The sequence below is a fragment of the Lissotriton helveticus genome, chromosome 3_1 (assembly GCF_964261635.1).
Source record: "Lissotriton helveticus chromosome 3_1, aLisHel1.1, whole genome shotgun sequence".
Lineage (NCBI taxonomy): Eukaryota > Metazoa > Chordata > Amphibia > Caudata > Salamandridae > Lissotriton > Lissotriton helveticus.
The window spans coordinates 763,705,087-763,717,320 of NC_136061.1; the positions used below are offsets into that span (position 1 = coordinate 763,705,087).

Consider the following 12,234-nt stretch of genomic DNA (forward strand, 5'->3'; position numbering starts at 1 on the left):
AGCAGAGTTAGGCTCACCACCAACTCCAGATAATACAGCAAGGAACCTTGGCATCAAATGGGATACGGACCTTTCCTTTTCGGCCCAAGTTCGACACACATCTTTGTCTTGCTTCGGGAAGCTAAGAAGTTTAAGGAAATTCCTCCACCTATTGCCAGAGGAAAGTCGTAGGGTCATAGTCCATGCTACTGTGACATCTCAGCTGGACTATGCAAACATTTTGTACCTTCCTATCTGATCAACAGACTTCAGATGGTACAAAATGCGGCAGCAAGATTAATTAGATGGGTGCCGTTCCGCCATCACATTTCCCCTCGTATCAGACAACTTCATTGACCGCCAGGCTTTGGAACTCCTTACCCTCTCACATGCGCTTGGTTGAATCCGAGCCTGCGTTCAGGAAGATCCTGAAGACCTGGCTCTTTAGTCAAGGCTAGCTTATCTGTTGGACCTGATTCTCATCTGTATTTTCCACTTAGCGCCGGGACACCTCTGTACGGGGTAGCTGTTGCACTCTATAAATGCCACTATTATTATTATTGTTGAATGTATTTTGTCTTGATTAGGAAAACACGCTTCTAGGTCCTTTTTTATTTTTTTAAAGCAGAATAAACTAATTCTGTAAGTTCTACAGGCATGTGGTCTCAGAAAGGAGGTTCTATAGAGTTCTCATTTTAGTTTTTGGTGTACAGCTTTTAGTGTATAGCTTTTGTGGGCGCCTATTAAATCTGTGCATGTGGCTGAAAATGTGACTAAGAAATGGCATGTGGTTTCTAAATTTACTGTACCAATCATTTTCAAATAAGGTGACGTTCAGTGGTGGACCGCTTCAAATATGCCATATTCTAATCGTATCCTCTTTTCTTTGACAGCGGTAGAGGGAAGGCTTTCTGAGAACTCTTGTGTTTTAGCCCACTTGCTCCACATCGCTTGCAGCTATGGTGGATAGGATGAGAAAATGTGCATGTGCCATAGATTTAATTTCAATCCTATGTGGCCACCTGGTCTTATAAATCAGAATTTCGTTTACTACGACTGCTTCTGAATTGTGAATGTGTCACTTTGGACTAAGACCCACATTAGAGATGGGAACTGTTGCTAACTTCTAATAATAGCTAATTTGTTTGCTGCAAAAAGAAAACCAAGATAGATGTAGGGCACAAGGGATTGTGAAGAATTGATGGCATCTGATAATTCATGTTTAACTTGTTTCAACACTAAAGGGGCAAAGTCCAGTCAAACTGTTTTAGCTTTCACCTGATGCCAGATTATTTTCAATATTTACAACAAGGGGTGGTGAGGGACAGAGTCTCTGAATTAAGCAGAATACTCTCACCCAGTCAAAAGATCAGGGCTAGATCCAACACCGTTTTTTAGCTCATTGCACCATCCCAGTTTCAGAACCTGGCTGTATGCAAATTAGTCTGTTCCTGTCCCAGTGCATGATGGGAACAGGGCAAACCAAACTACAAAAGCCAATTCTTACACTGGGAAGGAAACCAGCTTCCGGGGACCGGTTTCTGGCATTGCAGCCGTCTTCGGCCCGGCTTGCTTGAATCCTGATGGTGCAATGAGCAAGGGACTCATGTCTGAGTATACCCTTCCACGCTAGGGTGGACAAAAATATTTACAGCAAGGGGTGGTGAGGGACAGAGTCTCTGAATTAAGCAGAATACTCTCACCCAGTCAAAAGATCAGGGCTAGATCCAACACCGTTTTTTAGCTCATTGCACCATCCCAGTTTCAGAACCTGGCTGTATGCAAATTAGTCTGTTCCTGTCCCAGTGCATGATGGGAACAGGGCAAACCAAACTACAAAAGCTGCTGCAATGAGCAAGGGACTCAAGTCTGAGTATTTCCTTCCACTCTGTCCATCACCACCCCTTGTTGTAAATAATTTTGTCCACCCTAAGCGTGGAAGGGTATACTCAGATGTGAGTCCCTTGCTCATTGCACCATCAGGATTCAAGCAAGCCGGGCCGAAGACGGCTGTAATGCCAGAAACCGGTCCCCGGAAGCTTGTTTCCTTCCCAGTGTAAGAATTGGCTTTTGTAGTCTGGTCTGCCCTGTTCCCATGATGCACTGGGCCAGGGACAGACTAATTTGCATACAGCCAGGTTCTGAAACTGGGATGGTGCAATGAGCTAAAAAACGGTGTTGGATCTAGCCCTGATCTCTTGACTGGGTGAGAGTACTCTGCTTTATTCAGAGACTCTGTCCATCACCACCCCTTGTTGTAAATAATTTTGTCCACCCTAAGCGTGGAAGGGTATACTCAGATGTGAGTCCCTTGCTCATTGCACCATCAGGATTCAAGCAAGCCGGGCCGAAGACGGCTGTAATGCCAGAAACCGGTCCCCGGAAGCTTGTTTCCTTCCCAGTGTAAGAATTGGCTTTTGTAGTCTGGTCTGCCCTGTTCCCATGATGCACTGGGCCAGGGACAGACTAATTTGCATACAGCCAGGTTCTGAAACTGGGATGGTGCAATGAGCTAAAAAACGGTGTTGGATCTAGCCCTGATCTCTTGACTGGGTGAGAGTACTCTGCTTAATTCAGAGACTCTGTCCATCACCACCCCTTGTTGTAAATAAGATTATTTTCAATAGCATGAAACTCCTAAATGATATCCCTAAATTTCAATTATGCCGTGTTTTGGACACATGTATCCATTACTGCATCCAGAATCTCCTGACTCCCACATGAATAAATTGTTCTGCGTCGAGTTCACAGACGTAAAAAGTGCACATGCTTTGGTTGTAAAATGTGTCACTGTCCCAAGATTTGGGTTGCCTGACCTTTAATCCATGCTCTTTTTAAATGGTCAATTCACAAGCCTTACAAGTCATTTATACACCAGGTGACATTGTTTTTTTATATTGGTTCATGGTTGTGAGTCTCATTTCATTTTATTGATGTATCCCCCAATATTTATATGGGTGGTGTTCCAGTTCTGTACCGCGAGATCGATTATGTTGCTGTGCAGTTATAACGAGGTGTGGATTACTTTGCATCTACCTTTCATTGAACATCTAAAAGTGCGGTCAATGCCTGCTCAGTAGTAATTTGACAGCGTGGCTAGAATGGATCTGGTGCCTTTTTTAGGATAACGTTTTTGTCATTCCTTTTTGTTCCTTTTATGTTGTACTGTTATTCTTTCTACTTTTACTTGCCTCTTTGTCTCCAGGTGCTCTAATAATGTATGTAGTTGTTCCTATTGTAGAGAACGTTGTATACCCAAAGTTTAATTTGTTTGGCTATGTGGGTTGCTTGAACCACTTACTTTGGACTTGATTGGCCATAGAGCAAGCTCTAGGAGGAATGTCGGTGAAAGCGAAATCTGCTGGAGGCAATGAAGTATGCATTAAAAAGGTGAAATATAAAACAAAATTGAAACTTGGCTATCGCTAGCAAAAGTAGAGTCCTGTGTGTAGATTTATGGTAGTGCTGGACAAAAACATGCACTTTTCTAGTGCATGTTCTAGCTTTCAACTGTGTGTAATTCTGGAAGACAACACTCGAAGCATGGTCGCTTTTCAGCATTGGTTAATGTGCTTTGTTGAATTAGCTTTTCGTGCAACATTAGTGAACTGACTTGGTGTATTTTAACTACTTGCATTTGACTTCTGTATATACCTGCACCTTTTATTTACAGTACTGTGGAACAGCGAGCCAAATGCTGTACAGTTAAAAACAGATCATGAGTTTCTGACATTTCTCTATGAAAATATGTTTAGTCCTGACCTTGTTACATTTTCATGCATACCATACCAAGAGCACTGAAGACTGAAGCATTACTGGGGTATGTGTTCAGTCGTATGTTGTCTGACATGACTTCACGTTGTGAAATGCCCTTCTGATTTGGTTGAAGAAAGCCACCAGACATTTTCTGGCTTGAGGGTTCTGCTGCTTTTCCAAAATGGCTTTTCTAAATTCTGTCAGCTACTTCTTTGGTTGATAGAAACGACTTTGACTCATCTATTTTTTGCTTAAGCAAGAATCAGGTATTACAAATCAGAAGCCTCATAGAAGACTTCTTAGGTACTATCGTTTGCATGATATATTTTGAAACACCAACAATGTTTTTATCCTAGTTCTTACAAAAGGTGAAAAAAACCACCTGTGCAATAAAAACCCTGAAGATTTTGTTACAGATTTTTTGCCTTCCAGCGTTGATAGATTATGGTTTAAATTACGACAGTTAAAAGTAAGCACGTGTAGCTAGCTGTCTTTCCTTCTTTCCATTAGACAATGAATGCTGTTCTAGACTGTAGTCCTAAGCTGTCCTAAAAATAGCTCTGTTTCGTGAGCTAGCACAAGAAAATCCTCATCACTGTTGTATTGTGACTGAAACCCTGATCTCCTCGAGCTTTTGAGATCCCATATTGTGAAGTTTTGTATTGATACGTGAAGAGGCGACAGTTTGTAGAATACTGCAGTGAAATACACATTATGGTGTTTTCATTGGCCAGAAACCTCTGACTAAAGTCTTGGTCACTAATGAGAACATTTTTTTTTCCCCCATGCTTGCTACCTGGAGGAAGCCATTTCCAGGCGTCTGAGGCGATTACTGCTTAAATTTATCTTTGCAAAGTTGTTGTTTCTAAGAAACTGCCTACTGCAAATTGACTGTCTGTAACTTGTAAGTACATGTTTTTCTATGTGTGCCCAATGAAACCTTTCAGTTCTGTGTGCGAAGGCAAATGCCCTGTATAGCTGGGAGATAAACCGAAAATGCACAAGTTAAACCATGCGTTTGCATTTATATGTGTGTGAAAGAGATGCACTGTTAATTTGTGAACTTCCCCTCCTTGAGCTTCCTGTTATCCAGCAATTATAATTTTGTTAAATGAGTATCTGTGTGTACTGTGCAAATTGCCTGACTTACTGAGGGCAACAAAGTAGGGTATATAGCTCTCAACTATAGCTATACTTATATTTCTGCAATGATCAGGGACGTGAGTGGTGCTAATTGGTAAATCTCATTCTACATGTTTGCAGTCAAAGAAACACATGCCTACTTGTAAGATTTTGTACATAACCTAAAAATGAAATAATTTTAATTGTTAATTCTGGCAAGTAGTCCTTTAATTTGTGAATGGTTCTTTACTAAGGTTAAGTTCATTAGCAATACAAAACAAATGAGTTCTGAAATTAATGCTAATTCTGTATTTCAAGTCTCCTTTACTATTTGTTGCATAGCGTATTTTGCTTGTTAGTTTTATGGGCTCATGTAAATTTAGATCAACGCTTCAGTTCTCTTTCAATATAGTATTTACAAACCGTTTAATGTAAATATGCAGAGAATTTTAAATTATCATTCTATTTTCTCAAGGTTTTCTTTTATAACAACACACAACATTGATTGTGTTAATGTACAAATAATCTTTACAATATCAGAAAAAATAACTACAGGTTTAGTTGATATACTATCCTATAAAAGTTTAATTTTATAGTTACGATAACTATTTATTAAATTTAATAATTTTACTTGATTCCTAAATTGTATTTTTCCTTTGTAAGAAGCATAACAAGAGTCTTGTGGAATAAAGAGAAATAACACCCACAACAGGCGAGTGGGGTGGCTCTGATGGAGGACATCTGACAAAAGCAACTTAGGAGGTGGTGGTTGAAACAGTCAGAAAGGTTATAAGGGAGGCATCATGTGGCTAGAGGAGAGGAAGACAAGAGTTTGAAGTGAAAGATGTGGGTGAAATGTTTAAGGGTACAGGGAGTTTGTGATTGGTTTGGAAGTGAGCGAGTCTGAGAGAGCAAGGCGCCCGAGAGATGCAGTTGGTAGAGGTCAAGCGGTGGAGGTCATCTTCTTCGAAGATCCATCATCCTGTGCCTTGAAGGAGACGTACTTCCATGACACACAGGAGTGAAAACAGTCACTGGGCTCAGACTGGGTAACATCTTCATGCAAAAACAGCTCCCAGGGAAAAGTAAAGCAGGAAGATAATTAAACTTGGAAAGCATCTCCTGACATAATTGAGCTTATCCAGAGCATCTCGTGGAAGCATGGACCGAATTGGCTCACAGGCCATCAGCCAGCATCGATTCGGCTGTGTTCGTCCCTCCTCTCTAAGGGCCTAGTTGGGAAACAAGCATAGTGTACAAAAAATAGTACAGCGTCGTTGGTGACTGACCTCTGTCTATGCACTATTACCAGGAGGAGAAGATCTCACAAGAAGAGTGAGCTTTTGTGTGTTCATGCATAATGTTTTTATCAGGTTGTCTGGGAAGGGCAGAGAGAGACGCAACCACACTGGAAATGATTGCAAGGAGACGGAATTAGCTAGACTTCGAGTGCTGAAGGACAGGCACCTCTCTGTGCCAGAGAGGTGCCTGTCCTTCAGCAACAGAAAAGACAAATTCCAGGTCAGGGGTGGGCATAATAACATACCTGTTAATGGGGCAGACTACACATTGTTGTTAATTGTAAAGAGCTGTGGAGCAGTCTGTCTACTCAGCAATTCACCTACTCTCACCCCGGGCTACTCCATCATTAGGAAAGATAGACCCATCCGAAAAGGCGGTGGTGTAGCTATCATCTTCAAAGACGAACTACAGCTATCCCTTATCAATAACACAGAATATGCCTCCTTTAAATACCTTGTAGCCGAACTCAAAATACAGGATTCCCCCCCCCCCTATCCGCCTTCACAATATATATAATCCGCCTGGAAATCACTACCCATTCATCGGCGAGCTATCTAACCTTCTTACGCAATCCTCAATTTCCAAATCTAAAAACATCTTCCTGGGAGACTTTAACCTCCATTGGAATGATACTAAAGATCCCTCAATCTCCCTCCTGTATGACCTTCTCGAAATTAATGACCTCAAACAAATCTGTCAGTCACCAACCCATTCCAAAGGAGCCACCCTTGACGCTATCATTACCAGCAAAGATCTAGCCCTCCTATCTAACATCATTCCAATTGACTGGTCCGACCATCACCTTATCCTGTTCTCCATAAACAACTCTGCCTCCACCCCTCCGTCCAAAACTATTAAACCCATGAAACTGATCAGAAATCTCAGTCATATCCCTCCTGACTTACTTGAATCCAAACTTCACGCCCAGCCTCTCGCTATCCCTCCTTCCCTCAACACGAACGAACTAACCGAACAATATAACAGAGCTGTCGCTGCTACCCTTGACCTTCTAGCACCACTCAAACTCAAAAAACAAAGAAATATCCCCTCCAAATCATGGTTTAACACAGACCTAAACATTGAAAGACGTAGACTCAGACTGACTGAAAGATTATGGAGACAGCACCCCTCTCCTTCTAACCTGGCCAACCTCAGACTTGCTAGATCGTCCTCCAAAAAACACATCTTTAGACAAAAAACTTCCTTCCTCAGATCACAACTAGATCGAGCTCAGAATAGGCCAAGAGAACTATTCAACATTGTGCGCAATCAAACTGCTTCCGCTCCCCCTGTCCCACTGGCCTCGAAGACTAGATGTGAAGAAATAGCCCTCTTTTTTTCAGACAAAATTAGACTAATTGAGCAATACTTCCTCTCTACTGCGATCCCTACCACCAATCCGAACACCTCTCTTAATATCCCACCCTCCATCAGAACTCCCCCTACACCCTCTACGGCCCATCATAACTCTGATCTCCCTTACCCCTCCTTGCCCCCCAATTTCCAGGACTCCAATCATCCTAACTCTCTTACTAAAAATAATGCCGCTTGGCTTAACTTCCAGCCAGTCACGGAAAGAGACGTCTTTAACATCATTTCCAAACTCAAGCCTTCCTCCCACACCAAAGACCCTCTTCCATCCAAACTTGTCCAAAACCTCAAACATATCATCACCCCTACCTGGACCTCTATTATCAACAGCTCCCTTGCCACCGGTTGTGTCCCCAACTCATTGCAACTAGGCCAAATCACCCCCATTATCAAAAATCCTTTGGCAGACCCAAACGACCTCAATAACCTTCGTCCCATCTCCAACCTTCCCCTTCTTTCTAAAGCCCTGGAAAAATGTGTTCTTCTCCAACTATAGAGACACATTGAACACTTTAACTTACTAGACCCCTTGCAATCTGGCTTTAGGAAAGGATGCAGCACTGAAACCGCCATGCTAAACATTGTTGATGACATCCACCACTCACTCGACAATGGTGAATCTAGCCTTCTGATCCTCCTTGATCTCTCTGCAGCGTTTGATACTGTTAACCACTCTACTCTACTCAATGTTCTTAGAGATCGATTTGGCCTAAATGGTATGACACATAAATGGTTCGTCTCATACCTACAACACCGTTCTCAACAAATCAAAATCCAAAATTGCCTATCTAACCCTACCTCCATCTCCTTAGGAGTTCCGCAAGGATCCATCCTCTCTCCCTCTCTCTTTAACCTTTTCATGGAACCCCTCATACTCCTTCTTAAACAAGCCGGGATCAACTACCATCTCTATGCCGATGACACCCAACTCTATTATAAGATTAAAACCCATGCTGACATCCTTCACCTCAACAACACTCATCAAGATTCAAGCCTGGTTCCACACTAACCACCTCAAACTCAACCCTAAAAAAACTGAAATAATTCTTTTTTCCCCTAAAAACAACCAGCTCCCTATTCAGAATTGGATCTCTGACCTTAATGCCCTCAACTGCTCCTTATCTTTGTCCTCCTCAGTCAAATCACTAGGTATCTCACTTGACGACCTCCTAACCCTCAAGACACACATCAATAAATCTGCCAAAGGAGCCCTCTTCACTCTCCGCCACCTTAAGAAAATCAAGCGCTTCATCCCTATCGATGATTTCAAACTAGCAGTCCAATCCCTTGTTCTTTCTCGCATCGACTATGGCAATGCCATTCTCACCGGAATTCCCAAGATCCACCTCGCACCGCTTACATCTGTGCTGTACCTTGCAGCTAGGCTTACCTCTGACTGCAAGCGATTCGACCACATCTCCCCTACCCTTAAAATCCTTAAATGGCTCCCCATTGAAGGTAGATCCACGTACAAAACAGCCTGCATTACACACAAAATTCTCCATCAGAATACACCGACCTACCTCGCTAACAAACTCACAAAAGCCGGTTGCTCCCGTTACTTGAGAAGCACAAACACCTTCCTTCTTATCCCCCCCCCTTCAAAAAAAGTAAACCACCCAGTCTCGGTCCTTTTCCGGCAACGCTCCATGCATTTGGAATGCCCTTCCAACTGACCTTCGTTGCAACCCTTCCTACCCTTTCTTCAAAAAAGAACTCAAACTACATCTCCTCAATAAATATTGGGGACCATAATCCATATCTGCTATCTTCCACTGGCCACTTCTGTCTGACCTCAGATACATCTGCCTCCCTTTTTTTCAGCCTTACTTCGCCCTTCCTCCTCGTCACTTCCACCTCCCTGTTTACCACCTTCACTCCTCCCTGCACCCCCCCTTCCCGTGTCCCCCATCTGCCCTCATTTCTGCCCCTCCTGCTCTCGTCCTTACAAAACCAATTCTGACCATCAACCTCCCTATCCTCCTCTGCAATTTTCAATGTATGCCTGGTTATTTTTGATTATCACATCTCCCACTTTTCGGTGTTCTTATTTCCCATATTTATCATTTTGAAATATGTCTGGCGGAGACTTGTATGTTGTTTATACTCATTTATGCTATGTATGACCCATGTCTTACTGACCTTCTTGTCTCAAAAATGTAAAGCGCTCTGATACCCCTGGGTCCAGCCAGTGCTATATAAAACCTCTAAATAAATAAATTCACCCATGTCTCCAATGGGTCCTATTTAGCACTGGCTATGTCCCTATATCGAAGAGTTGTATATGGTTCATAAATGTAGATCAAAAAAAATCATCAATCAAAGTTCAATTGAATGTGTTTCTTTTTCATTGGTGGTATTCCATATTCTTCATCCCACCAAATTAGTAGTCATACTTGTTTATATCATATTTTTCAAAAATAGAAGCAATTTGTCTCATCTCAACCCGAAGTATTTGTTTCCCATCCCATCCCAATCCATATCGGGCTGGTATAGCCCTTCGTAAGGGGATAATAGATAAAACTCTCTGCTCTGCTTGACGCTCTGTTGCGTCTCTTCCGAGCAGAGAGTGTTATTGGTTTTCATCTGAAGCTATTGGTAGTTACCTTCCTGCATCACTGGTCTTCAAAATCAGAGAACTTCAAATTCTTGGGTTCAGTTTGTGGTTTGGGCTTCTAAAGGTTCAGCAGAACATGCGTGTCTCAGTCATGGGTGATATTCACACTATTTATCACAGATGCCCACCTGAACAGTTGGGGTGCCACACTAACGGTGACGAAAGCTCAATGACTGTGGTAACCTATGAATGCAGCTTACTCTCTTGAAACAGAGACCACTGTGGCCATAAGCTACATCAGTTGTCAAAGAGGGACTAAGCACTAATCATTGGGTATCCTGACAAAGCTGAACTGTGTATGGGTACAGTAGCATCTGTTTCATGTTCAAGCATGTTGACAACGAAGGACAAGAGAATTAAAATATAACGTAATACATCAAACTTTATCCAAAGAGTATTATCTTTTTGAGACATTGATAACAAGTTGATAACCATTTAATTGTTTTTTAAATGTGCTCCTGCCAGCACAAAGGGTGGCCCCTGCAGCATTCTTGTGTTCACTAGTTCATTCGACGCCTTAGGACATGGCGCCTTGGCAAGGACTCACACGGATTAAAAAATCAAGTTTAATTTTTTGACACTGATTAACTAGAGTGCACACTGACAACATTTGCGTCATTTCTTATTTTAAGGCCAGCTACCTTCTTCTTTTTAAATTGAAGTTTACGTTTGGGTTTATCAGCCAAGTCAGGGGCGCAACTAGGTCTTACCTCGGAGGGGCTAAAATAGCAAACTAATGTGACTAACCTGTTAATCAATGGGGCAGGGCTAAAATGGCAGACCATCAAGATCGGGTAATGCTCAGGCCACGCTGAGAAAAAATTGTCAAATTCTGCATTCGATACTGGACCATAATTAAATTGGAGAACAGAGGATAAGGTCAACCATTTATTTAATAACAGACATAAGTGATTTGTTCATCTTGCAATAAAGTGTCACTCAAACGCATTATATTGTCACACAACGATATTATGTAAATGGTTAAAATTACACCCTTTTTTGTAATGAAATGCTGATGAAACTGGTTCAAAAGAGCCCAGAACAATATGCTGCTCTCTGAACAACCAAGACTGGTCAAAGGTATAATTCACACAAAAAGGGGACTCTGGACACATGTGTCATGTACTTGTCCACCCCCCAAAGAAACAGGAGGAATTTCAGATTTTGTAATGTGCCCATTTGCAGTGTTGTTACAAACTATAACCCTAACAAACATTCATTTATTGGCAGTAAAGCCATTAAAGCATGGGGATTTCATGTATAGACAGTGGAAGTAGGGGTGGTGGGGGGGGTGCTATGCAGCAGCACCCCCAAAATAATCATGCTGGAATTCAGAGGGTGTATGAGAAATAATAAAGCATTTTTATTTTGATAATACAGTGTTACATTTTCTGTTCTTCAAAAGACAGGTCAAATACCAGGCTATGCATACTGCAACAAACAAAAAACTTGGTACTTATATCCCTGTCACAAAGTTCCAATCCTCACCTCTTCAGCTGGTGCAGTTCCTAATGTAATTGCATTTATAAAGCACTTACTAACCCTGGTGAGGCGTCAAAATGCTTTTTTGGTGAGTAGCACGCTACTCTGGAACCCATAAAGATTTAGTGGTGAATTAGTACAGTGAAATATGAAATTAATTTGAGCGGTGGATATGTTAGGTTGTTATGTGGATTGAGAAGGATAGTGGAGGGATAGAAGAAGGAAAAGGTTTGCATTTACATAGCACTTGCTACCCCATTTGAAGTGTTGAAGCACTTTTAGGCAAGTAGCTAGCTACCCAAAAGCAAAAAAGGATTTGTGATTAATTAGTCTAGGGAAATATTAAAATAATTTGAGTGGTGGACATGTTGTTCTGTTATTTGGATCGAAAAGGATAGCGGAGGGATGGAAAAGGGAAGGTTTTGCATTTATATAGCGCTTGTTGAGGCGTTGAAACGTTTTTTGGTGGGTAGCACTCTACTCCTAAACTCAAACCGGATAAGTAGGGAATTCGTATATAGGGAAATATGAAATTAATTTGAGTGGTGGAGATTTTGGTCTGTTATTTTGTATTGAAAAGGAATAATGGAGGGATAGAAGAAGGA

At 41.8% G+C, this 12,234-nt stretch overlaps 1 protein-coding gene across 1 annotated transcript; it reads left to right on the forward strand.

Moving 5' to 3' along the window:
- Positions 1 to 2,504: 2,504 nt before the first annotated feature.
- LOC144822929 (uncharacterized) lies at positions 2,505 to 11,499 on the forward strand. The gene is made up of 2 exons (XM_078680966.1): positions 2,505 to 6,306; positions 6,357 to 11,499. The coding sequence occupies exon 2, from the start codon at positions 7,022 to 7,024 to the stop codon at positions 8,024 to 8,026; it is 1,005 nt and encodes a 334-aa protein (XP_078537092.1). The 5' UTR covers positions 2,505 to 6,306; positions 6,357 to 7,021; the 3' UTR covers positions 8,027 to 11,499.
- The last annotated feature ends 735 nt before the right edge of the window (positions 11,500 to 12,234 follow it).